Genomic DNA, 21480 nt, shown 5'->3' with positions numbered 1-21480 from the left:
ATACTTTTTCAATACCAGTTGATTCGATAGACTTGCTGCGAATAAGAGATTTTGTAAATTTCCTAGCTTGCAGACTATTCTGTGGAGCTTAAGCGCTGCTAGTGATGACAATACATTGTTGCGTGATAAACAGCAACCGAATCTGTAATACGTTCAAATGAACAAATATTGTTTTTCTAACAGCAAGTATTCATGGCTAAAGCCCAGCAAGTTACTGATTGAAGTTGTGATGGGCTGCAGCACAACGACGCATTGAATTTTGCTTTTCCTGTGTCTGGTTGGATTTCAATATTCTTCTCTAAACGCCTACTTCAAAATGCTACTTTCTTTGATGAGCTGCCCAGCTCGTACACAACCGTCACTATTTCAAATGCAGACAACGCCATTTCTACTGTCCAATTTCTTGACTCTACCCATAGTCTAACCAGGCTGTTTAGTGAGTGGTGTATCTTGCCATGTGTATGTTAATCGCCAAGACTTCTAGTTTTGGCAGGCCACCATGATGCTGGACTATCCAATGTAGATACATGGATATAATTTTGAGAACTGGATGGAAATACGTCTCCTGTTTATTAGCTTATGATATAATGCAGTTGTCGAAAGTTTGGCATTTACAAAGTGATTATGCTCTTATAGTTACGAGCCAGACATGATTTGAGTGGGCTGTATAGCCTCGTATTCTATGCATCGTATCTGCTAATGTATTTGGCATGGACAGTGCTGTTGAAATCACTTTTGATTTGGTTCCTGTATCCAAACTTATCTTACTGTTACTTGACTGCTATTCAATAATATTCAGATAACCTTGGTTCTGCATTTTCGATTGTCAGCACTGACATGCATGGTAATATCACGGTAAGAATCGAGACTTATTAACTGTCAGACCATCTGTTCTACAACTTAAATATCATTATACGGATTTAGAAAATACGTGCAAGCTATGACAAAGATCCTACAAAATGTGGCACATTGCAAGAGCTTGTCAAAACCAAATTAGCAGCAAAGGAAACAACTGGTGTTGATGCCCTTTTATGGCTTAAGCGAGGTCTTCAATTTACTGCTTCTGGTTTAAGACGTAACTTGAACAATCCTACCGAAGAGCTGTCTGTATCATTCAACAAAGCGTACGAGGGTGGTTTGTCAAAACACCACAACTTTATGATTCGTAACGTGTTTTCTGTAAGTTTTGATTTAATAAAACCGCCTTTTTGAATCTGCCAATGGATAATCAATTGTACTAACAAAACCCACTAATCTTGGTTTCATCTGGAATGACAATCTTTTAGCTTGCTATGAAGGTGTGTCCATCGCGAGCTGATTTTTACGCAAAGCTTGCTGGGTCTGATCCAGCCAAAATGAAGGAACAGCTCGAGGCTTGGCTTGCAGCTCTTGAAAAGCAGGTTGCAATCATTGACGAATTCCTCAGAACTCTGAATATTGAAAAATAAAGATACTTTATCAGGTATCCCCATATCAACTGATGTTAAAACATGAGTGATATTTGTATATTTTCAACATTAGGTTAGGCAGCCAGACATATAATGATGCGGATCTTGGCTTTAAACGAGCCAAAACAGTCGTTGCGTAGCATTCAGACATTGGAATCATAGTTAATATGATCAAGTATAAGGATTGAGAAATATAGCGCTATAACATTCATACTAGTGTCTTTAATACGTAGCAGTTTTGATGGGCAACACATTGGTTATAAAGCCATAAAAATTAACATTAAAACTTTCCAAACTTGCTTGAATTCCCAATCCAGCAGCATGCTTTCTACGAAAACATCCACATCTTCTACCAACAATCATGAGCAGGATCAACTACTGAAAAAATCACAAAAAGTATCAACCACTCAACGACCAAACATGAAGTCAAGGAAAGGAAAGCACACTGGTCCAGTAAAGTCGTCAGGCATGAAACCAAAACAAATAGCTGTCCTCAACTCGACTTGGAACCTTCGAAAGTGGGATAAACATGTCTTTGAAAAACAGCAACTTCTCTTTGATGGTGCTGTTGATGTACAGACTTTTGAGGATTCTGTAAGGATTGAACACTGCTTTATTAATGCACGTCACTGCATGTTATTTTCATGACTAACTATTAAATGATTTCTATTCGACCAGTGCAAATTTCTCACTCCAGAAAGCTATCAGGATGTCGTTGTTGAACGGGCAGCCGATAATCAATGCGGCTATCCAGCATGCGACATGAAACTAAAGGTATTTACTGAATCAAGGCTGTAATAACATACCTGATTATATCCGACTAACAATTCAACTCTTTTGATTTGCTTTTGTAGTCGACTAATACCAAATCACAATTTCGTATTTCAGCAGTAGATCGCAAAGTGTATGATGTAACAGAAATACATTCTTTTTGTTGCTCAGAATGTTTTGCTGCTTCCAAGTATCTAGCTACCCAACTATCATCAGATCCAGTGTATTTGCGTGATGTGACCAAATTGCCTGTTTTAGATCTAGTACCTGCAAGAAAAAAACTTAGGTACACTAGCAAATGGTTTAGTGTGAAATATATACGTTTTAGTACTGACAGCATTTGATGTTTTTGATATACCAGTGAACACTTTGATCAAAATACAGCTAAATTGAACCTAGATTTGACTAGCTCAAGTAAAGCTGCGGAAAGTTCCCAGGAAAATGCATTAGGAAAATCGCAGCATAACGCCATTCATAGCTATATTGACACTCTGATTACATCTATGCCGACTTTGAAATTAGACGAGTCGTATTTGCCAATCATTGAGAAGCCTGTTGCTTTATCAAGTTTAGACCAATCAGCCACGGCTGGATTCGCTTTTGATGGGTCAATCAGCGCTATGGATACTGATGTATCAACACATTCCAATTCTGCATTTGATCTCATTGAGGGGTATCGAGCACAATCTATACCTTTCAGTAAGTCGGGATCATTGGCTCGGCTATCGTCATCAACCGCGAAATCTTCTTGGATATCATCATTACCAAAAATGGCTGGTCCATCAATGGTTTTAGATACTGTTCAAAATACTTCAAATACTATTGTTGATTCTTCACAAATATGTTCTCAAGTCCAGCCAGATGATATATCCATGTCAGAAAATCATATTGACTCGATAACTACTGCAACAGTTCAACAGCCTGATAAACATCAACCAGTGAAACCACCGTGTGTTAAAAAGACATTGCAGTATCTACGGTTTTCAGATCCAATTGAAGCTCCGGAATTCATAAAGTCGACACCCACCATTCCAGTCGTTGCATTCACTGAATCAAAAGATGAGATTTTACCGCTAGCTATGCCCAAATCAATACTAAAACAGACTATGAAGCCCTCTATTGATCCAATCATTCCACTCCCAAATAGAGACACGCCTGGCCAAACTAACTTGAAAGCTCCAATAGAAACAATGGTGGTTGAAAATGCTTTGGTGAGCAACTCAAAAGACGTACTGGATTATTGCGACGCTAAAGAGAGTGACGATGAAGATATACACTCAAAAACAAGTACGGATACTGCAGATTATGGCTGGTTCAAACCCTCGACTCAAAAAGCAAAACCGCTACTTTCACTTTTTGCACGTATATGGATGATACTGGATCGCATAGTGACTTGCAAGACATTAAATTTGTTGGTGGAATACACTAAAGGAACAAAACACGTTGAGCGCAGTAGCCTTGTTGGTCTAGGAAATCAAGAGTTTTTGAAAAGAAAAGAATTCTTTTTTGAAAAGATGATTAAAACGTATGTTGATTTTATTTGGTTTATAAGCATCAAGTCTGCATGCAGCATTTCTATGAGCTGATTGTACAAGTTGCCAAGCTTTTGCTGACTATTTTAATTTTAAAACTTTAGGTGGAAGCTTATTCGTCAAAGACATGGCATTGATCTTAATTTCGAGTATGAACTTTTATGTATCGTTGATACACTGAATCTGAACGAAAGCATGACAGCCTTGTCGGCAATTGAGGAATGGGTGCTTTGCTCGGTATTTATACGATCGTGAGTTGCATGCTTGCTTTTTCATGGATTGACTTGGTATTTTGTTTCGCATTCATCTAATCGAATTGGTAAGTTGTAGGGTTTGCGACTCTCTTGTAGAAAGCAATCAAACTCCTGACAATATTAACTGGACCGAAATATTGGAGCCAGCTGGAATGGGAAACGATGAATTGTCTGCACTTGTACGTGGTACGTCAATGGTAAAACCACAACCCAGCATCAACAACACAGTCTTTGTATCTCAGTAATCAAAGTATTTTCAGCATGACATCAAGCATATAATTTGCTGCCGAGGTTATTTTACCAACATCATTGGGATCTGGTGGTAGCTAAATGAACTGGTAAAGACTGTTTTTGTATTGAATAGGCTATCAATAACGCTTTGAAACATATGGCGATTTTTTGTCATTATCAACTCGCAGCTCTGTTTGGTATCAATTCTATACCAGGAAATAAATTAATAAACCTTTTACTAAGCATGTATATTATGGAAATCTGATAATATGGACTTTATAAATAAGAATGCATTGCATGTGCAGTATACTTGAATGCAAGCAATAGCAAATCAATTTAAACTTCAAGTCCAAATAGCCAATATTTTTGATGGAGGAAAAACCTCGAGCCATGGCATTAGCTGATACTATAGGCTGAGTTGGAAATGGTCTTGTACGTGGAGTTACTGTTGACTCTCATTAGATTGTTGAATGGTATCGTGTCAGGATCCAAAAGTACTGACAACATTGCAATGTTTATCAAAGTCATATTCTAGCTCCACTCTATGCTCTTTTAAAAGCATCCATGTGCTACCTACCCGATAAAATGAACCAGCAATCATTTTAAATAGACAATTCCGAATCTTGAAAAATCAATAGAGCTGAATAATAATGAACAAAGGCATTTACTAGTATTGTTCTGAACAAGGTAAATAAAAGATAGTATTGCACCCTACACTAAAGCTAACAAGATCAAGTGGCATTTTACAAGTGGTAGTTATGAAGAGGTTTCACCATTTCCTGTAGGGATTTCCACAGACGACGATCGACGTAAAAGAACACAATAGGGTTACTCAGTGTATTAAATGCTGCAATCATTGTGACCAAGGCATCAACCCGCCAGGGAATAGTTTGGCCAGTGAAGATTTCCAATATGCAGACAACCAACGTAGGGAGCCAACAAATGGAAAAAGACATTGAAATCATCAAGCCTCTTTTGGCAACATTACTTAAAGCCTCATTTAGACCAACGGGCGAGCTAGGAATATGAGGACGGATTGGAGTGCTAGCACTAGTACTCGCGGCGCTGGCCGTTGGGAAATTTTCAGAGTTGGTGTCGGGAACGGTTAGTTTAAATGTGGCGGTTCCATCGTTGGATTCGGCAATCCTGTTGCTGCCTTTTACATCCCTAGAAATAGTATAGCTGTTTTGCATGGGTGCCAATTCAATGGTTTGCTTATGATCTTTTGATTGAAGCTCTGATGCGACTTCTGTAGTCACATAGTGCGATTTCCCTTTTACAGCGAGTTGCTCCACCTCGGCCACTTTTCTATAGATGGCCCAGTAAGCCAGACAAACAACAATGGGTAACCCAACAAGATGCACAATCAACTGGCCTGTCAGAATCCGAATCAGGAGATCTTTAGATGCGTAATCGTAATGGCAATGGAGATGTGCAGGCCGCGGAATGAATTTTTCCCCAAAAACAAACTGTATAGTGGAAGTGGTTAGACAAATTAGCCAAAGCCCCCCAAGATGGACTGCCACATCATGGTATGTAAGTCTAGGCTTTTCAAGAACAATGACCCGATAATGGTTTAATGTAATCAAGGCAATAGTCAAAACACTCGAGGCTCCCATAGATTGTAGCACGTATCCGACGGCTTGACAGCCAATGTAATTAGTTACGGCAGGGATACCATTGGCTAGAGAAATAATTGTGACCAGCAGCACCATGACAGCAAATACCAAGTCGCTTAAAACAACATTTACATTGTAAAAATACTCTGCTGTTCGGATTGCTTGATTGCGCATTACCGCGATGGCCATTAGGGTATTGGCAATGATGGCTGACACTGAAATGAACATCAGAGTGATGAGAAATTCAGGATGATAGTCGGAAGACATTATGCAACAGTACAAAGTCTACAAGTCTCTGGGTATATATGACAAAATATATGTTTAAGGTAGCCTTTATATTGTAAAATAATGTGTATAAATTACAGCGAGATTCTCAGTATGAGGCTGAAATATTGTAGCCGATATAATTTTTTTAAAGCCGTATTCACGTAAAATAAAATACTCTTCTATATTTATCTTGGGCTGATTATTTTGCTCTGAAATAAACAATGGTTAAGTATTCGTTGTTTTCCTACTAGAAATTAATTATTTCTTCTATACAAGTTTTGTTGTATCATAATATCAGATATGCTTGCGCTTTAGCCCAGGAAACCAAAGATCGAACGTCTCAGGAATGCAACTGTTGTCTCTATGCAGATCACCCAATGTTTGGGCTGGATAAAAAAAAGATTGAAAAGATATGAATACATTGGACCAGGGATATGATGTGAACATTCGCCTTGCATTTTCGTACAAAAATGAGCAAAGGCCAGTAAACTCTAATGGGTTCAAAGGGCACAATGTTGCCCAGTAAGACTGATGGGAGCCGGCATCAAACAACCTATTGCTGTATATTGGTTAACAGCTAAAAATAATCAGAGCCCATAAAAGTACCCGCAGCCTCAACCCGACTTTGGCAAACTACTCATTTAAATGGTTTAGATGGTGAATGATTAATGATTAAATTCATATACTTGGCCCCAACCCCGTTATTATTTGCCACAAGATATGTCTGTAAAGCCCCAGCAATATGGTGATTTAGATTATAATTGACCACCTTTTAACCGGATACTGGAAACTGGTAGTACACGGCTGAAGTGATTTACCGCTAGCTCACCTGAAGCATGCATCAATCATATGGCTTGCCGCATTTATCATAGACTGATCTGATACTCACTGTAAAAGCAGGAATCTTTGGCTATATTGCCTTGGAATAGACAATGATTAGATCTTCATTGCGCTTTCCTACTACAAACTGACTGCTTATTCAATAGACATTCTCAATTATTCAATAAACATGGCGTCCATCATATGATGCTCACAATTAAACTAGTTTTAAACTGATTATCTATATTTGATATAACCATACATTGCAGTCACCAGATTTGACACTGGATGTGTCCATTGTGACTCGGATATTGAGGTTGACTGTTTGATGCTGTCAATTCAGCTCCACAACCCATTTATGGTATATTCTAATCTCAGATACGCCCACGCTTTAATTCAAAAAGTTGCATGCTTTAGAAATGCAACATTGTTTCCATGCCAATCGCCCAACGCTTGAGAAAAAAAGGACAAGTGATTGAACAAATGTCAAGGATATGGGATGTATTGCAACAGATGTGAATATTCATTTAATTATTTTATGCAAGAATAAGAGTGAGGAAAAGACCAGCGAGTTTTAACAAATTCAGAATACAATATTGTCCAGTAAATGTGATAGGAATCATCATTTCATGAGACTGACAGTTTATCATATTTTAGCATTCCATTTACGCGAAGACAGCACAAAAGTTTTGACGACTTGAAGGAAACTTGACCGAAAGCAATACGTTGCCTATACAGCTAACCAATGGATTCCGTATCAAGTGTAGCTCATGATAAAACATTTTTGTCCACTGCACATAAAACATCACTACTGGGTTGTGGCGTACTTGGCATTTCACAGAAAACCTTGCGAAATACTAGTGACAGTCCATGGTCGTTTAACAACTCACAGCTTAATCCTTTGCAGTCTGCATCACGACATTCTACGACATTTTCAGCAACACATACACGACGTATAAAAGAGTCTGATATTAGTCCAAGTACTCGAGGACTACTAAAAAGTAAGCTATTTTTAGTTTTTCATTGTAGATTGCGTTAGTAAGTTTTGGACACATGTTGGTTTTTTGATAGATTCATTTAATAAACCAAATTATATCTGTTTTGACAGGTATAATGCGGTCTTCAAAACTTACCTATGCTCAGCAGAGGCATTTAGATAGTCTGGTTAGCGGTAAGAAAACAATACGTGGACATGAATCCAAGGAAACATTTGCTTTGCAAAAATGTGTATTTTAACAGAATAGTGTATTTACCATGCCTGTTTATGCGAATAGATAGAGGATCGTTGCCTTCATATCCAAGCAATAGTATGCATTCTCGTGGAGGTGTTGCATCTCCACCTAGACTGAATTTTGGTATGGAAGTGGCTTCGGATCGCGAGAGGCGGACAGTTGCTCGCGCAGCTGAATTGTCAGAGTGGATGTCTAAACCAGGTATCCGCACTTTAACCCAAATCAAACAGTCGGGAATGTACAAGCAAGAGTCATTTCGAACCACTCCAATGAGTAAGTGTATGATCAGATGGCTTGCATTCCATCTACTTTTGTATCAGCAATAGATTCAAGGCAAGAGGGTTTACCTTGTAACACTGGGCATACTGATTTCTCGTAATATGGATAGAGGATATGAGTGTTCAAAAAGAGGTATTTCAAGATCGATTGGAAGGAATCGATCGACCTAAAGACTCCTTGGCAAAGCAATCGCGAAGGCAAGCTGGTGGGGCAAACATGCCTGCTCCAAACCAATTTGTGTGTTTAGATTCAGAGCCAATCGACGAGTTTGATATGAGTATGTAGTCTTATAAACTTGAAACAACATCCATTTATTATTATAGATAACATGTAGTATTGCTGATGGAAATCATTAGTTCAAGGTGAAATTCATGAGCGACGACAATGGATAGACGATATGATTGCTCTCGGAAGAGGTGACCAATATAAGCGTCAAATTCAAAGCGAAATTGCTCAGGTTAGTTTAATCTTGTATTTTATACGAGTGTTGCTTGAACTCTGTTGATATCAAGCTACAATGCTAACGGAGAATGTTTACTTTACACGTGCACAACTCAGAGAATTGCAAGGCTTGAGCGGATTCATAAAGAAAAGGCAAAAAGCAGCGGATTGTGATGGAATATTTAACAAACCAATCTCTTTCAAAACTCTCATATAGTGATTTAGTATATCGAGTTTAATTTTAAAAGACAAGGCTAAAGCTATGTTGCCATAACAAGTGGTGATATAAAAGTGAAGGCAGATGCACGGTTCCATCATTTAATTAAATGAATTAGCAATTTTTTGGTTAAGCCTAACCCAACCTAGATGTAATGTCGACCTGGGCCACAGATGAAGCTGATGCACCCATGTTTCCATACTGCGTCGTTGCTGGAGTCGCGCTCTGTTCAAATAGATGCATTTTTCAAAAGACAAGTAATGGTGGGGAAATGAGTAAGCTATTCAGATACAATATGGGCTACACATGCATACAGATTAAAGATGCAACAGAATCAAAGTTAAACAGTATATTACCCAGGTTGAATAGTCGGGGCTTTCGCATGCTTCATACTCTGAAATAAGTTGTTGAACAACCTCCCTATACAATTCAAACACCAATAATGAGTCTGTTTCTCATAATCATGCATCCGTGTATTATTTAATGGCAAAATGAATGACATACCTTGATGAATCAAACTCTTCAAGCGCATCCATTTCGGACGATGACTCGCGTTTATACATCTCTACAAAAGCATTTCGCTTTCGCAAACGATCGTACTGATCACAAATACGCTTAAAAAGCTAAAAATCGGCATATGCAATGGCACAGTACAAAAGGCAATGAGTTGATAGTTATCAGTAAAAATCATGAGACAGTATACTCTCTAAACCAGAAACAATGATCAAGCATTGGCCTACTGAAGCAATACTGGTGTGATTTGCAAGCATGAGTCCAGAAACACGATGTGGAGTCTGCACATACGGGCTTTTGTGAGCCAAAGCCACTTGAATGCTGGCAGGACCCCATGGAATAAACTGGGCAAGACGCCGTTCACGAATTCGAAGAAGAGATTTATGAACCTATCGTTAAAAAGCATTAGACGCAGTGACACATGAAACCAGGCTAGATTTCAAACGGAAATTTGCTACAGTGCATGGCAAGCAAGTGCCAAAGTAAACTGATTTAAAAAATTGAATAGGTCAAAGACTAACCTCGGTCGGATCAGCCTCGCCTTGAATAATATTTAAAATAGAAATATAGCAGCTACGCTTTGAATGAATGGTGGAAACCATTTTGTTCTTGGGTTGTAATAGTCTACGCATAACATCCAAGACTGTGGTTTTTCGAATGCTTTTTGACTAAACAAATGGTGTCCAAGCAATTCGTAAGTTTACTATGAATTTGAAGCATATATACAGCAAGGTAGCTAAATGCAGGAAATGTAGCCATATCATTTTTTCAATACCAACGCATACCTTATCAACATGATCACCAGTAAATGGAGTGTAGCTAGTCATGAGGTAGTGGCATCTTGGAGTTGGAATAAGAGACGCAATCAATCCAACCAAATCGTTGTTCATGTATCCGGGATAGCGCAATGTAGTGGTACTAGCACTCATAACCGTTGAAACCTATAATAAAATGTTTAGCATATCAATCTACACCAAAATTTAACATTTCAATAATTTTACCAATTGGTTTGTTTGAGCAAATGTTGGTGTTTGAATGTGAAGCATATCTGACGCAATTCTGTTTAGTGCAGCATTATCAAGCACGACCTATGAACGTCATGAAAAGAATGTAAATAGAGTTGAACGAATAGGAGCTGAAACCAGAGATTGGCACAGAGGATAGCCGAGTGATTCTAGATCAACAACACAGCCGTCTTACCACTGAGTCTGCATTATTTGTAAGTCGTTTAAGACTTAGCATTGAATTGTAAGGTTGAACAACAACATCACTTGTCTCGGCATTATTAGGAAAAACAGAATAAGTTTGAATGAGCTTTTTGGGATATCTATCGTTGAGGCATTCGAGCAGATACGATCCAAGACCAGAGCCAGTACCGCCAGCAATAGAATGCAAAAGCATGAATCCCTGACAAATATAACATCAATATTCAAGTCATGGCAATAATGAAGCGAGTTGGAGTTTAAACACGAATACTTGATGTAATTCAGCACTGTTCAAGCATCCAAAAGATTGCTACAGAAGCATCTATATAATTACACAACTGAAACTTACTTCCAAACTATCTGACCCATCAGCTTCTCGATCTACCATTTCCATAATCTCTTCATGAATTTTCTCGCCTTGGCAATGTCCATATGCCCAGTTATTACCAGCACCACCTCCGTCCTTTGAAAGTGAAATATTTTCTGGATTGAATAGATTTGCATATGGTGATTGAAGGATGTTGTTGATAACCTGATATACAGTAAATTTGGTTGAGAACAGTTAGTCTATTGATGATATCTGGTGAATATAAACCAAGCTGAGTTTAGAAAGATTGATTCATGAATAACCGACATGTATAACGATAGAGCAAGAATCAAGACAACTATACTACCCTAGGCTCCAAGTCTATCAAGATGGCTCGGGGAATGTAATGCTCATCGTCAGCCTATTGAATATAAATACAGTGGTTTAATACCAATGAACATATGAACATATGATGATGAATTGTCAAGACCAGTCGCTCATTAGAACAAGTTGAAGATCTACATATGCCTATAGTACCTGATAGAAAAAAACATCCTTTCGATCTCCACCTTCAGTTGCAAAGTCTTCTAGGATGCCATCTGGACGAATGCCGTGTTCATTGCACAAGGTAGACCAAAACTCTTGTCCGACTAAACCAACCCAATATTGAATATAAAACCAAAGTCGGACACAACTCAGTTAAAACCCAATAAATCCAAAGGGTATGACAAACCAGTAAATGGCATTTGCTATTATCCTATGCAAGTTCATCAACATACTCTGGTTTCCACACTGGCCGGCTTGTAAAGTAATAATCTCGCGTGGCATGTTGGTAAGAATAGCGACAAGAAAATCAAGTCAACTCAATCCATTCACAATTACACTGTCATTGATGTGCTGCTACAATCAGCCGAGTTTCTGACTTGCAGTTCGAGTGTCGGTTAAAGACAATTGTACGCTTTGTTTGGATTGTTTTAAACATTTCTGTAAATCTTGTAATCGATTGACAATTTAGATTAATACAGCCAAACCATTCCATAATCAGTTGGGAAATGCAAGTGACTGCACATGTGATTCATATTGCTTATTGATGGAGTTCAAGTCTTGAGTAGTCACTTGATTTTAATCTTGCTTACAGTCATATTCATACAACAAGAGTACCAAACTGCATAATAAACAATCAACTTATGAAATAGTCGGTATCACCAAATTTACTGGTTTGCATTGTCTTAAACTTTTGTTTACTGGTCCTTCTCCTGGTGATCGACATATATGATTGTATTCATGAGATGTACACTCCAGTTTAAGATTGTACTTTTCATGAATACAATACAAGCCTTATTAACAAGTCAAACCCAATATCTGGACCACAATACATCTGGTTTCAGACTTGGTGATCTTAGCGTTGGTTATGCCAAAAACAAAGAAAGAGCAGATTCAAAACTATAATTGATTGTGTATGCATCATATAATGGTCATTGTGTTGATTGAGAATATCTATTGAACAATGCATTCAATTTTCAATTGGAAAGCACAATGTACATTGAAGCATTGTGTTCCAAAGCAAAATACAGTCTACAATATAAATGTTTCATTTTATACAATAATGACTGGTGCAAAGCATTATGAATGGGGTAACCAGCATTGAATCAGTTATACACGTGTCTGGAGCCAAACAGAACGATTTGTTTGAAACTACAAAACTTGCTTTGATCATTGATGCGGGTTACGGATCAACCACAAGGCTTGCAGTAAAGTCATTACTAGTTGTCATGAATTCTTGTTTGTTGATGTTTCATAGAAAACCTAATGCAATGTCATAATAAACCCTCTAATTGATCAATGCAACAAAATATCAAGCATCTCTCTTTAATGATTAGCTTATGCGCCATTCAACTCATCTTACTACATAAATACCCGTGTCCTGTTTGTTCCTTGTCAATTGTTCAACTTGATTATATTCATTTTCTCTTACATTATATCTCGTTTTCGGCATTCACTAGTTGACAGCAACTCTTCTGCCTACAGCAATCCTGTGCTGTATATCCCATTGTATCCTTTTTATTTACTACACTCTTAATTCTGGCGTTTGGTCTGACGTTTTTGTAGAACCATCGAGTGCACTGTTTCCAACTTTTCGATTTTCGCAGCCATCTCGCTAATATCTCAAATGCCTTCTCGTCCTTCATCGCCACCAGCGTCTAATATGACTGTTGCTCGTAGCAAGATTCCTCAAGCATTGTCCACAATCAACACATCTTCAGACATGTCTGGTCTACCATCCCCTCTTTCAGCCAAAAGAGCATCTATGAAACTGTCTGTACAATTGCAATCTTTGTCCCTAGCTGATTCGCCTGCTTCGCCCTTTTCGCCATTGTTAACGCCGCAACTACCTTTTAGATTGTCAACTCAAGCCACAGCTCCAAATTCAACAGTATTCAGATCCTTTGAAGCTACTCCATCCCCAACATTGAATCCGGCTCCTTCACCCACCCCTCCTCACCATATTGATGTGTGCAAATCTACTACCTTTTTCGCTCCTACTGGTACGAATCTCCCTGCTACCGGTGTCTCGCAGAAACTTCGAGATTGCCTTGATCGCCAAGCCCGGGTTGCAAAAACTCGATGGACGAATACATTGGGCACTCCCATCTCATGGTCTGCTCTATTCTCCTTTGTTGACCATGCTTCCAGAACCCCATTTGAATCTCAATTATATTGGAAACTTTTGGCCCGTCGTCTTCCCGTGAACCAATATCTGCGTACTATAAAACAACCAGCAGCTTCTCCCGAGCTTGAAAAGTCTGAGCAGTCAGTCATCTTTCGTGGCTGCTCTCGATGCGATTCTGAACTCGAGTCGATTGAACATGTATTTTTTGAATGTCCACCAGTCAGGGCTTTTTGGAGTAGGTTTCGTATCTTGTTTGGTGCCATTGTCAGCATGAGTGGTCTTGAGCTACCCGAGATCACTCTGTGTGATGTGGTGCTCTTTTTTCCAGATCTGCGTTCCGCTCTTTGTGCTGAAGAGTTGCATGTATTACAAGTCATGCACTCTGTTGCTTTGTGGTCGTTGTGGGGTGCACGCACCATGCCAGCAGGCAATCATATGCTATGGCAGTCCTTTACAAACCGACTACAGGCTCGTATCTCTGTTGAATATGATGCTGCCTTGCTATCTCGAACAGAGGCAGATGCCTTTTCAGCCTCTTTGCTTGGAAACAGTTTGAGAGGCTCATATACATACTCGCTGGGCTCTACTGAATTACAGGATGATTCCTCTTCTACTACCCCGTCCGTTGTATCTTTGCAGTCTTCTGGATGCAATGCTGCACATTCTTCCCTTCGTGACCTGCGTCGCTATCGGGTTTCGTCAGCAAACTCTGCCCTGACCACAACTTACGAACCCAATACCTCTACACATTCAGCTACTTCTAATATTGCATGCACACCTGTCAATACTGTTGCTGGATTCATTTCTACGTGGTGCTCTGGAACATATTCCACCATCTCTGTCACTCCCCAAGGTCTTCACTTTCAACACTCGGTATTACCTGTCAATACAGTTTGATTTAACTCGCTGATCTAGACAAATGGCTTGATATAATTTCTAATATTCACCGCCACATTCACGTAAAATGCCACTTTTCTGTATTTATGCTGCAGTCATTGCCTTTTTGCCTTGGAATAGACAATGATTAGATCTTCATTGCGCCTTCCCACTACAAACTGACTGCTTATTCAATAGACATTCTCAATTATTCAATAAACATGGCGTCCATCATATGATGCTCACAATTAAACTAGTTTTAAACTGATTATCTATATTTGATATAACCATACATTGCAGTCACCAGATTTGACACTGGATGTGTCCATTGTGACTCGGATATCGAGGTTGACTGTTTGATGCTGTCAATTCAGCTCCACAACCCATTTATGGTATATTCTAATCTCAGATACGCCCACGCTTTAATTCAAAAAGTTGCATGCTTTAGAAATGCAACATTGTTTCCATGCCAATCGCCCAACGCTTGAGAAAAAAAGGACAAGTGATTGAACAAATGTCAAGGATATGGGATGTATTGCAACAGATGTGAATATTCATTTAATTATTTTATGCAAGAATAAGAGTGAGGAAAAGACCAGCGAGTTTTAACAAATTCAGAATACAATATTGTCCAGTAAATGTGATAGGAATCATCATTTCATGAGACTGACAGTTTATCATATTTTAGTCGAATAGTCTGAAGTTACACTGCCAGTCATCCACAACAAAAACCCAGCTTTCAATATTCGAGTCAAGTTTTACTATCCACCCCATCATTTATACTTTTATTCTCCCACATTCAATTTAAACACCACTCAACGCGAGCTATTATTCTTTACAACTCAACAGTTTACCAACGCATTTACTTTTAAAAATGTATATGATACATACTCTACTTGTCATTGCAATGGCTTATTCATATACTGCAGCCTATCCTCCTAGATCAACTCCAACTATATATGCAGATTCCTCACTAGCCAACAATCAGGCCAATTCGACATCTGGAACATTCAGTCCAGCTCAAGGCAAAAGACGCATGCTTTCTCGTGAAATAACACCACCAGATACCGATCGAACAGTGACAAATCGTATTAGGTGTCCTACACCACTTTCAGAGTCTTTTGCAGCTCAAATGAATCTTACGCCAGCAAAGATTGCCGAGATTCGCCAACAAGAGCAAAAGCAATGCGAGTTTATTCAATTTGTTAACCAATTCTATCCTTCCTATGTGTCTACAGGTGCACTCCAACCCAAAGACAACAAGGTTTTTCATGCTGTAGGGGAGCAAGAAAAGGCAATGAGTTTGGCTCAAACAGATGCTCTGATTTCGCAGTTTGAAGAATTCCAAAAGTTTGGATAATTTAAAATAAATACACTGATGATTGCTTTACTAGATGTAGATTTTTGTACGATGCTCAAGATTTGAGTTTGTAGTTTTATTCTGACTTGGCAATAAGAGCAACGTTGGTTGTGGTGAAATTGGATCATTTGACAGGAAATCGTTTAATTTTATTTGACAATTCTTTATTCCAATCCAACACTGTTGTTAGAGTCCAAGTAGCTATGCTCATTGCCAATGATTCATTATCTATTGTGAGTGCTGACGGTTTGTTTTTGCAATCCAGTTGTAGCTATAAATTTGAACTACTCGAATGAAAAGTATGGTCAGGTCGCTCTATAAACAGTGCCAAATCAGCACTGTTTATGTATCTTGCACCATCGTGAGCCAATTCAACTAATCCATGTCAAAACAAGAGTTGAATAGCAATCCATAATCAACTCTTTTTGACTTGCTTGATTTACTTTTAAAACTCGAGTTATTCTACACTCTGGGTTAACTATTGAACCCAATACAACGACTTGATCTAATTGATTTTGCATTTGGCAATCCGTGTACTAGGTCATTTTTGGCGGTGGTGTAGGGGGTGCACTTGCAGATGCTGTCATGCACAGGTAATATATTGTTTAATGACCGGCTATTTTCGATTGCTATCTGCTGTGTATCTTATTGCATTAAGTATGCAGCTGGATTGACATTTTTAGCAACATAGTACTGACACTGTCAAGACTCGTCTACAAGGACAACTGACTGCACGGAGTGAAAAGTATCAAGGTGATGTTGGTTCAAATCTAAAATCTGCTTGGTTTTGGCATGTTACGATGGTTTAAGCAAACGGTTTAAATTGCAATATTTGTACTTGGTTCATTTTATTGACTTGGCTATACAATATCATTAGGCATGGCACAAGCTTATCGAACAATTTTAAAAGAAGAAGGGGTACGAGGCTTATATGGTGGATTTACAGCAGCCGTTATTGGATCACTTCTTTCTCATGGAGTGTATTTTGCGGCGTACGAAGCCATCAAACGAGAGTTGATTTCATCAGGACTCAATCCCGAGGCCAGCTATTTTATTGCTGGGGGTCTTGGCGATGTGGCAGCCAGCGTGTTTTATGTTCCTTCCGAGGTACATCCATGTTAAAGTCCAAGTGTAGTTTCAATCCAAATATTTTGATGACATCAACAACTAACAAGACATCAATCTCGTGCTTTGTACATGGTAATAGGTTTTAAAAACTCGTCTTCAACTTCAAGGACATTATAATAATCCGCATAGCTTATCAGCACATAATTATCGTAGCACCTTTCATGCATCAACAACGGTAACGTACTGAAGTTTGAAGCACAGATTTAATTATGGTGTGTATCAACTTGTATTGAAACAGTGCTATGGAAATAGATTTTAGAAAAACGAGGCATTGCTGGAATGTATCATGGATGGGGTGCTACATTGATTCGAGATGTACCTTTTACAGCAATTCAGTTTACTCTTTACGAGACCCTCAAATCATTTTTTGTTCACACTCATTGCGACGACGATCCTTTAAAACTAACAACGTGGCACGATATGGCATCTGGTGGAATTTCTGGAGTTGTTGCTGGTTGTGTGACGACTCCACTAGATGTAATTAAAACATATTTGATGACACAAAGACGTCTGCCTCCACGTACTACATTTATTGAATCGACTGAGCCTTCAAGTATACCAAAATCGACAGATCAATTGACGCATCGATTAGTATCAAAGTTAGGATCCACTTCATTTGTGTTACCAGCCAAACCAACACCCAACAACGCACCAACCTATGCAGGTGTGATCTCTGCTGGACGAGGTATTTATGGACGAGCTGGAATCAGTGGATTGTTTAGTGGTGTTGGGCCGCGTATGCTTTGGACAGGCATGCAAAGTACTGCCATGTTTATGCTTTATGAACTCATGTTAGGTTTTTACAGACAATTGGAATAGAATAAAAATACCTTTTACACAACTTGCTATGGAATACGAAGATCAAGATACTTGTGATGAGCAGAACCAGTTTCATCAACATAAATGTTATGGACGAGTAAATCTTGAACCAACAATGAATTGATTCAGTCTGTTTAATGCCTCGAACTCTTTACAGCCGCGTTCACGTAAAGCGAAGCAAGTTGAACAGCATCGAAACAACTGAAAACAATATCTGACGATCGTACAATGCATGACTACAAAAAGCAAGTTCAAATCATGGCTTGCATTCGTGATTGACTTTAAAGTCATTCAGAATCATAAAAGTAATTCATTTACGTGAATACGACAGAATACTTGTCCGCCAGCACTTTGTAAAGGGTCAACTCGACGCTATCTTACAACTTTGCTTGATTCAACGCTTTTGAACAGTTTGTTACCGGGATTCATGACTGCAGTGGTTGCAATCAAAGACATCAAGCTATTGCCAGATGCAGACTTGCGTCGTCATGCTACATCGTTTGGTCTGGACAGTCTTGGTCCAAGAAAGACTCTGATTGACCGTATTGCTCGACATATTCGAACCACTTGCTCAGCAGGCACAGGACTGTCGCAATCCAAGACCACTCAACCAGCAAGTCTTGAACATAACAATTCTATCAAAAAACATCGTAGAAAAAAGACATCTAATGGTGCTGCTCGTCAAAAGAATGGCAACAAGACTGATGGTTCTGCCAAAGACTCGTCAAATGGACTGGATCGTACACATCACACAAGCCAGGATGACGAGGTCAGTATTCGTCTTGATAACATAGTCTGCTATATTATCTACTGCCATTCAAGCAGTATACAGCAGCTGGTTCTAGTCATATCTGCTGATCTGGATAAAATCTATTTCAATGTCGCTTATAATAACACTCTTTTTGTTGATATTTGATCAGATTGATGCCATTGTCGAGTATGTGCCAGAAACTATTGGCATTCAGTTACAGGATTCACCATTCGAGACTTTTGCTCAAGTGTTTGCCAAGTTTGTTCCTGCAGCAGAAACGGGCGACGGTGATGGTGAAGCGAATGAAAAACATCCATATGGTGATCAAGATGAACGAGATGATATGGAACTCGATCGATCAGACAATGACAGTCAGGATGATGATTTGGCCGATGGCGACAACAGGAAATCCATGTCTAAAAAGAAACAACGCAAAGTTAGTCGATTGACTGTTGCTGAACTCAAACAGCTTGTAACCAAACCCGAAGTTGTTGACGTGAGTGATTCAAATGCTTGATTCAAACTGGTAGATGCGTCGTGTAAATCTATCAGAGTATATACTGAAATGGATTGTCTTTGCTGTGTATAGTGGGTTGATGTTACGGCAGCAGATCCAAAACTATTGGTTCATCTCAAAGCATCTAGAAACACTGTTTCTGTTCCAATTCACTGGATGCAAAAGCGAAAATATTTGCAGGGAAAGCGAGGTGTTGAGAAAATGCCATTTGAACTTCCAGGTACTATGCGAAACAATTAGTGTAATGTTTTCAAAAGTATAGGCTATTCTATAAATGACATTCAATTTCACTCACCATTGATAACCACTGGCTTACTATTTACTTGATTTCATTAATCTCTAGACTTTATCAAGCAAACCGGAATTACTCAGATGCGAGATGCTGTCAAGGAAAAGGAAGACGCTACTAAACTGAAGAGTAAAACTCGTGAGCGACATCAACCCAAGATGGGAAAGTTGGAAATCGACTATCAAAAGTTGCACGATGCATTCTTTAGATGGCAAACAAAACCCAAACTGTCGATATTTGGTGACGTGTATGTATCTGTGCTTGAATTTCTGGTTGGCATTTGAATTCCTTTTTATTGGATCGGAGATCTAGTTTTTTAAAAGCATGGCGTCTTACCTTCAATGCTGCGTGATTTAGATATTTCGAAGGAAAAGAGTTTGAAACTAAACTAAAGCTAAAGAAGCCTGGTAATCTTTCTAATGATCTTGTTATGGCACTTGGCATTCCACCACTCGCACCACCCCCGTGGTTGATTAACATGCAGCGATACGGACCTCCACCCAGCTATCCGCAACTTAAGATTCCTGGTTTAAATGCTCCTATTCCCGACGGTGCTCAATGGGGTTATCATCCAGGTGGTTGGGGAAAACCTCCAGTAGACGAGTTTAATCGTCCGCTGTATGGTGATGTATTCGGTACAAGTATAGATCAGACCAATTCAGAGGTAATGTTTGCTCATTGTATTGTTCTACTCAAGTTGACATCAAAGTGACTGATCTAGACAACGCATATGACTAATCTATACATTTAAAGCTTATAACACCAATTGTACGAACATTGTGGGCTGAACTAGAATCTGACGAAGAAGAGGAAGTGGAAGAAGAAGAGGAGGAAGAAGATCAAGATGACGAAGAAAACGATGATTCTTCTAGTGCACCACCGGCTCCAGACGGATTAGTTACACCCAGTGGTCTTGCTAGCGTACCAAGCGGTCTTGAAACACCCAACTTTATTGAATTGCGTAAACGGTATGAACTCGTTTAGTCTTGAATTTTAAAATTGCTCATCAAAGTTACTCATGCCTATGTTCATTTGGGAAACTGAATTTAAATGTATGATAGGCCGATGGGTGAACCCGCTGGGCCACCTAAACAGCTTTACACGGTTGTAGAGCAAAAAGAGACTTCAATCAAAGGATTTATGGGTAGCCAGCATGTATACGATATGTCTAATGTCACTGCTGCGTCCTCGGGATCTGGCGCAGCAGTTGAATCAGCGGCATCAAAAGCATCTGCTGCCAAGCGCAAATTGGGAATAGTTTCTTCAGCCATCCAAGTATCACTTAATCCAGATGATCTTGCCGATGGTTTGGATGACGGAACCCTTAAGCGTAAATTCGATCAAGAGGTTTTAGCAGTACGTGCCGAGGCGGCTGTTGGACGCGAAGACTTTTCAGATATGGTTGCTGAAAATGCTCAAAAACAGGCTAAAAAGCGACAAAAGAAAGATGAATCTAGCAATGCAAGTGGTAACAAGCGAGACAAGACCAAAGATTTCAAGTTCTGAAATGAATTCTCTTTACTACTGCTGTATTCACGTAAAATGGAACACCAAATAAGAGTGTCAAAGCACATAATAAACTGCCAGTCTCGTAATGATAATTGATGCCACATTTACTGAATAACATTGTGCTTTCTGGATTGCTTGGTAAGCTTACTGATTTTTCCTGGTGATTAGCATGAAAAGGATTGCTGTATTCCTGGAATATACAATTATTGGTTTTTGAACACAGTCGTATCTGTGAGCTTAATTGATAGCATCAAGCCTAATATCCTGATTGTGATGATACAATACATGACTTGAAAAAGGACAATTTCAGTTCAAGACTACAGTTTGATTTGTGGGCATCGTATGATGAAAGAAGCAATGCTGTCATTCTGTACTAGAAAGAGTAACGGATATTTAACCATGGTTGATTTCCGAGTCGTATTCAT

The 21480-nt window shown here is 39.0% G+C and overlaps 9 protein-coding genes across 9 annotated transcripts; 7 read left to right on the top strand and 2 right to left on the bottom strand.

Annotated features, from left to right (window-relative positions):
• Window positions 1-321: 321 nt before the first annotated feature.
• BATDEDRAFT_11622 (uncharacterized protein) lies at window positions 322-1448 on the top strand (the record flags this gene model as incomplete). Its single annotated transcript, XM_006678817.1, has 4 exons — window positions 322-436; window positions 800-855; window positions 925-1179; window positions 1287-1448. Coding segments are annotated over 4 exons (588 nt in total), but the record flags the coding sequence as incomplete, so codon positions are not given.
• A 321-nt stretch (window positions 1449-1769) lies between these two features.
• BATDEDRAFT_24950 (uncharacterized protein) lies at window positions 1770-4250 on the top strand (the record flags this gene model as incomplete). Its single annotated transcript, XM_006678907.1, has 6 exons — window positions 1770-2042; window positions 2127-2222; window positions 2303-2505; window positions 2581-3744; window positions 3856-4002; window positions 4082-4250. The coding sequence occupies 6 exons, from the start codon at window positions 1770-1772 to the stop codon at window positions 4248-4250; spliced, it is 2052 nt and encodes a 683-aa protein (XP_006678970.1).
• A 729-nt stretch (window positions 4251-4979) lies between these two features.
• BATDEDRAFT_88919 (uncharacterized protein) lies at window positions 4980-6029 on the bottom strand (the record flags this gene model as incomplete). Its single annotated transcript, XM_006679128.1, has 1 exon — window positions 4980-6029. One exon carries the CDS (start codon window positions 6027-6029, stop codon window positions 4980-4982), a length of 1050 nt encoding a protein of 349 aa, XP_006679191.1.
• A 1657-nt stretch (window positions 6030-7686) lies between these two features.
• BATDEDRAFT_88566 (uncharacterized protein) lies at window positions 7687-9242 on the top strand (the record flags this gene model as incomplete). The annotated part of the gene is made up of 6 exons (XM_006679210.1): window positions 7687-7942; window positions 8050-8112; window positions 8216-8446; window positions 8562-8729; window positions 8809-8909; window positions 9011-9242. The coding sequence occupies 6 exons, from the start codon at window positions 7687-7689 to the stop codon at window positions 9065-9067; spliced, it is 876 nt and encodes a 291-aa protein (XP_006679273.1). The 3' UTR covers window positions 9068-9242.
• Window positions 9243-9427: 185 nt separating this feature from the next.
• BATDEDRAFT_11643 (gamma-tubulin) lies at window positions 9428-11963 on the bottom strand (the record flags this gene model as incomplete). Its single annotated transcript, XM_006678820.1, has 11 exons — window positions 9428-9530; window positions 9615-9733; window positions 9851-10012; window positions 10145-10291; window positions 10409-10564; window positions 10625-10711; window positions 10824-11030; window positions 11178-11360; window positions 11500-11556; window positions 11673-11785; window positions 11915-11963. The coding sequence occupies 11 exons, from the start codon at window positions 11961-11963 to the stop codon at window positions 9428-9430; spliced, it is 1383 nt and encodes a 460-aa protein (XP_006678883.1).
• A 1342-nt stretch (window positions 11964-13305) lies between these two features.
• Window positions 13306-14703, top strand: BATDEDRAFT_24946 (uncharacterized protein; the record flags this gene model as incomplete). The annotated part of the gene is made up of 1 exon (XM_006678906.1): window positions 13306-14703. One exon carries the CDS (start codon window positions 13306-13308, stop codon window positions 14701-14703), a length of 1398 nt encoding a protein of 465 aa, XP_006678969.1.
• Window positions 14704-15556: 853 nt separating this feature from the next.
• On the top strand, window positions 15557-16042 carry BATDEDRAFT_88804 (uncharacterized protein; the record flags this gene model as incomplete). The annotated part of the gene is made up of 1 exon (XM_006679209.1): window positions 15557-16042. The coding sequence occupies one exon, from the start codon at window positions 15557-15559 to the stop codon at window positions 16040-16042; it is 486 nt and encodes a 161-aa protein (XP_006679272.1).
• Window positions 16043-16585: 543 nt separating this feature from the next.
• On the top strand, window positions 16586-17989 carry BATDEDRAFT_11642 (uncharacterized protein; the record flags this gene model as incomplete). Its single annotated transcript, XM_006678819.1, has 6 exons — window positions 16586-16635; window positions 16734-16795; window positions 16920-17149; window positions 17250-17345; window positions 17423-17678; window positions 17763-17989. Coding segments are annotated over 6 exons (921 nt in total), but the record flags the coding sequence as incomplete, so codon positions are not given.
• A 400-nt stretch (window positions 17990-18389) lies between these two features.
• Window positions 18390-21145, top strand: BATDEDRAFT_35091 (U2 snRNP complex subunit CUS1). Its single transcript, XM_006679041.1, has 7 exons — window positions 18390-18758; window positions 18910-19236; window positions 19330-19477; window positions 19601-19793; window positions 19904-20210; window positions 20300-20514; window positions 20608-21145. Exons 1-7 carry the CDS (start codon window positions 18417-18419, stop codon window positions 21050-21052), a joined length of 1977 nt encoding a protein of 658 aa, XP_006679104.1. The 5' UTR covers window positions 18390-18416; the 3' UTR covers window positions 21053-21145.
• The last annotated feature ends 335 nt before the right edge of the window (window positions 21146-21480 follow it).

Source organism: Batrachochytrium dendrobatidis (assembly GCF_000203795.2).
Source record: "Batrachochytrium dendrobatidis JAM81 unplaced genomic scaffold BATDEscaffold_6, whole genome shotgun sequence".
Classification (NCBI taxonomy): domain Eukaryota; kingdom Fungi; phylum Chytridiomycota; class Chytridiomycetes; order Rhizophydiales; genus Batrachochytrium; species Batrachochytrium dendrobatidis.
Note: the sequence above shows the minus strand (reverse complement) of the source record. Positions and strands in the feature narration are given on the sequence as shown.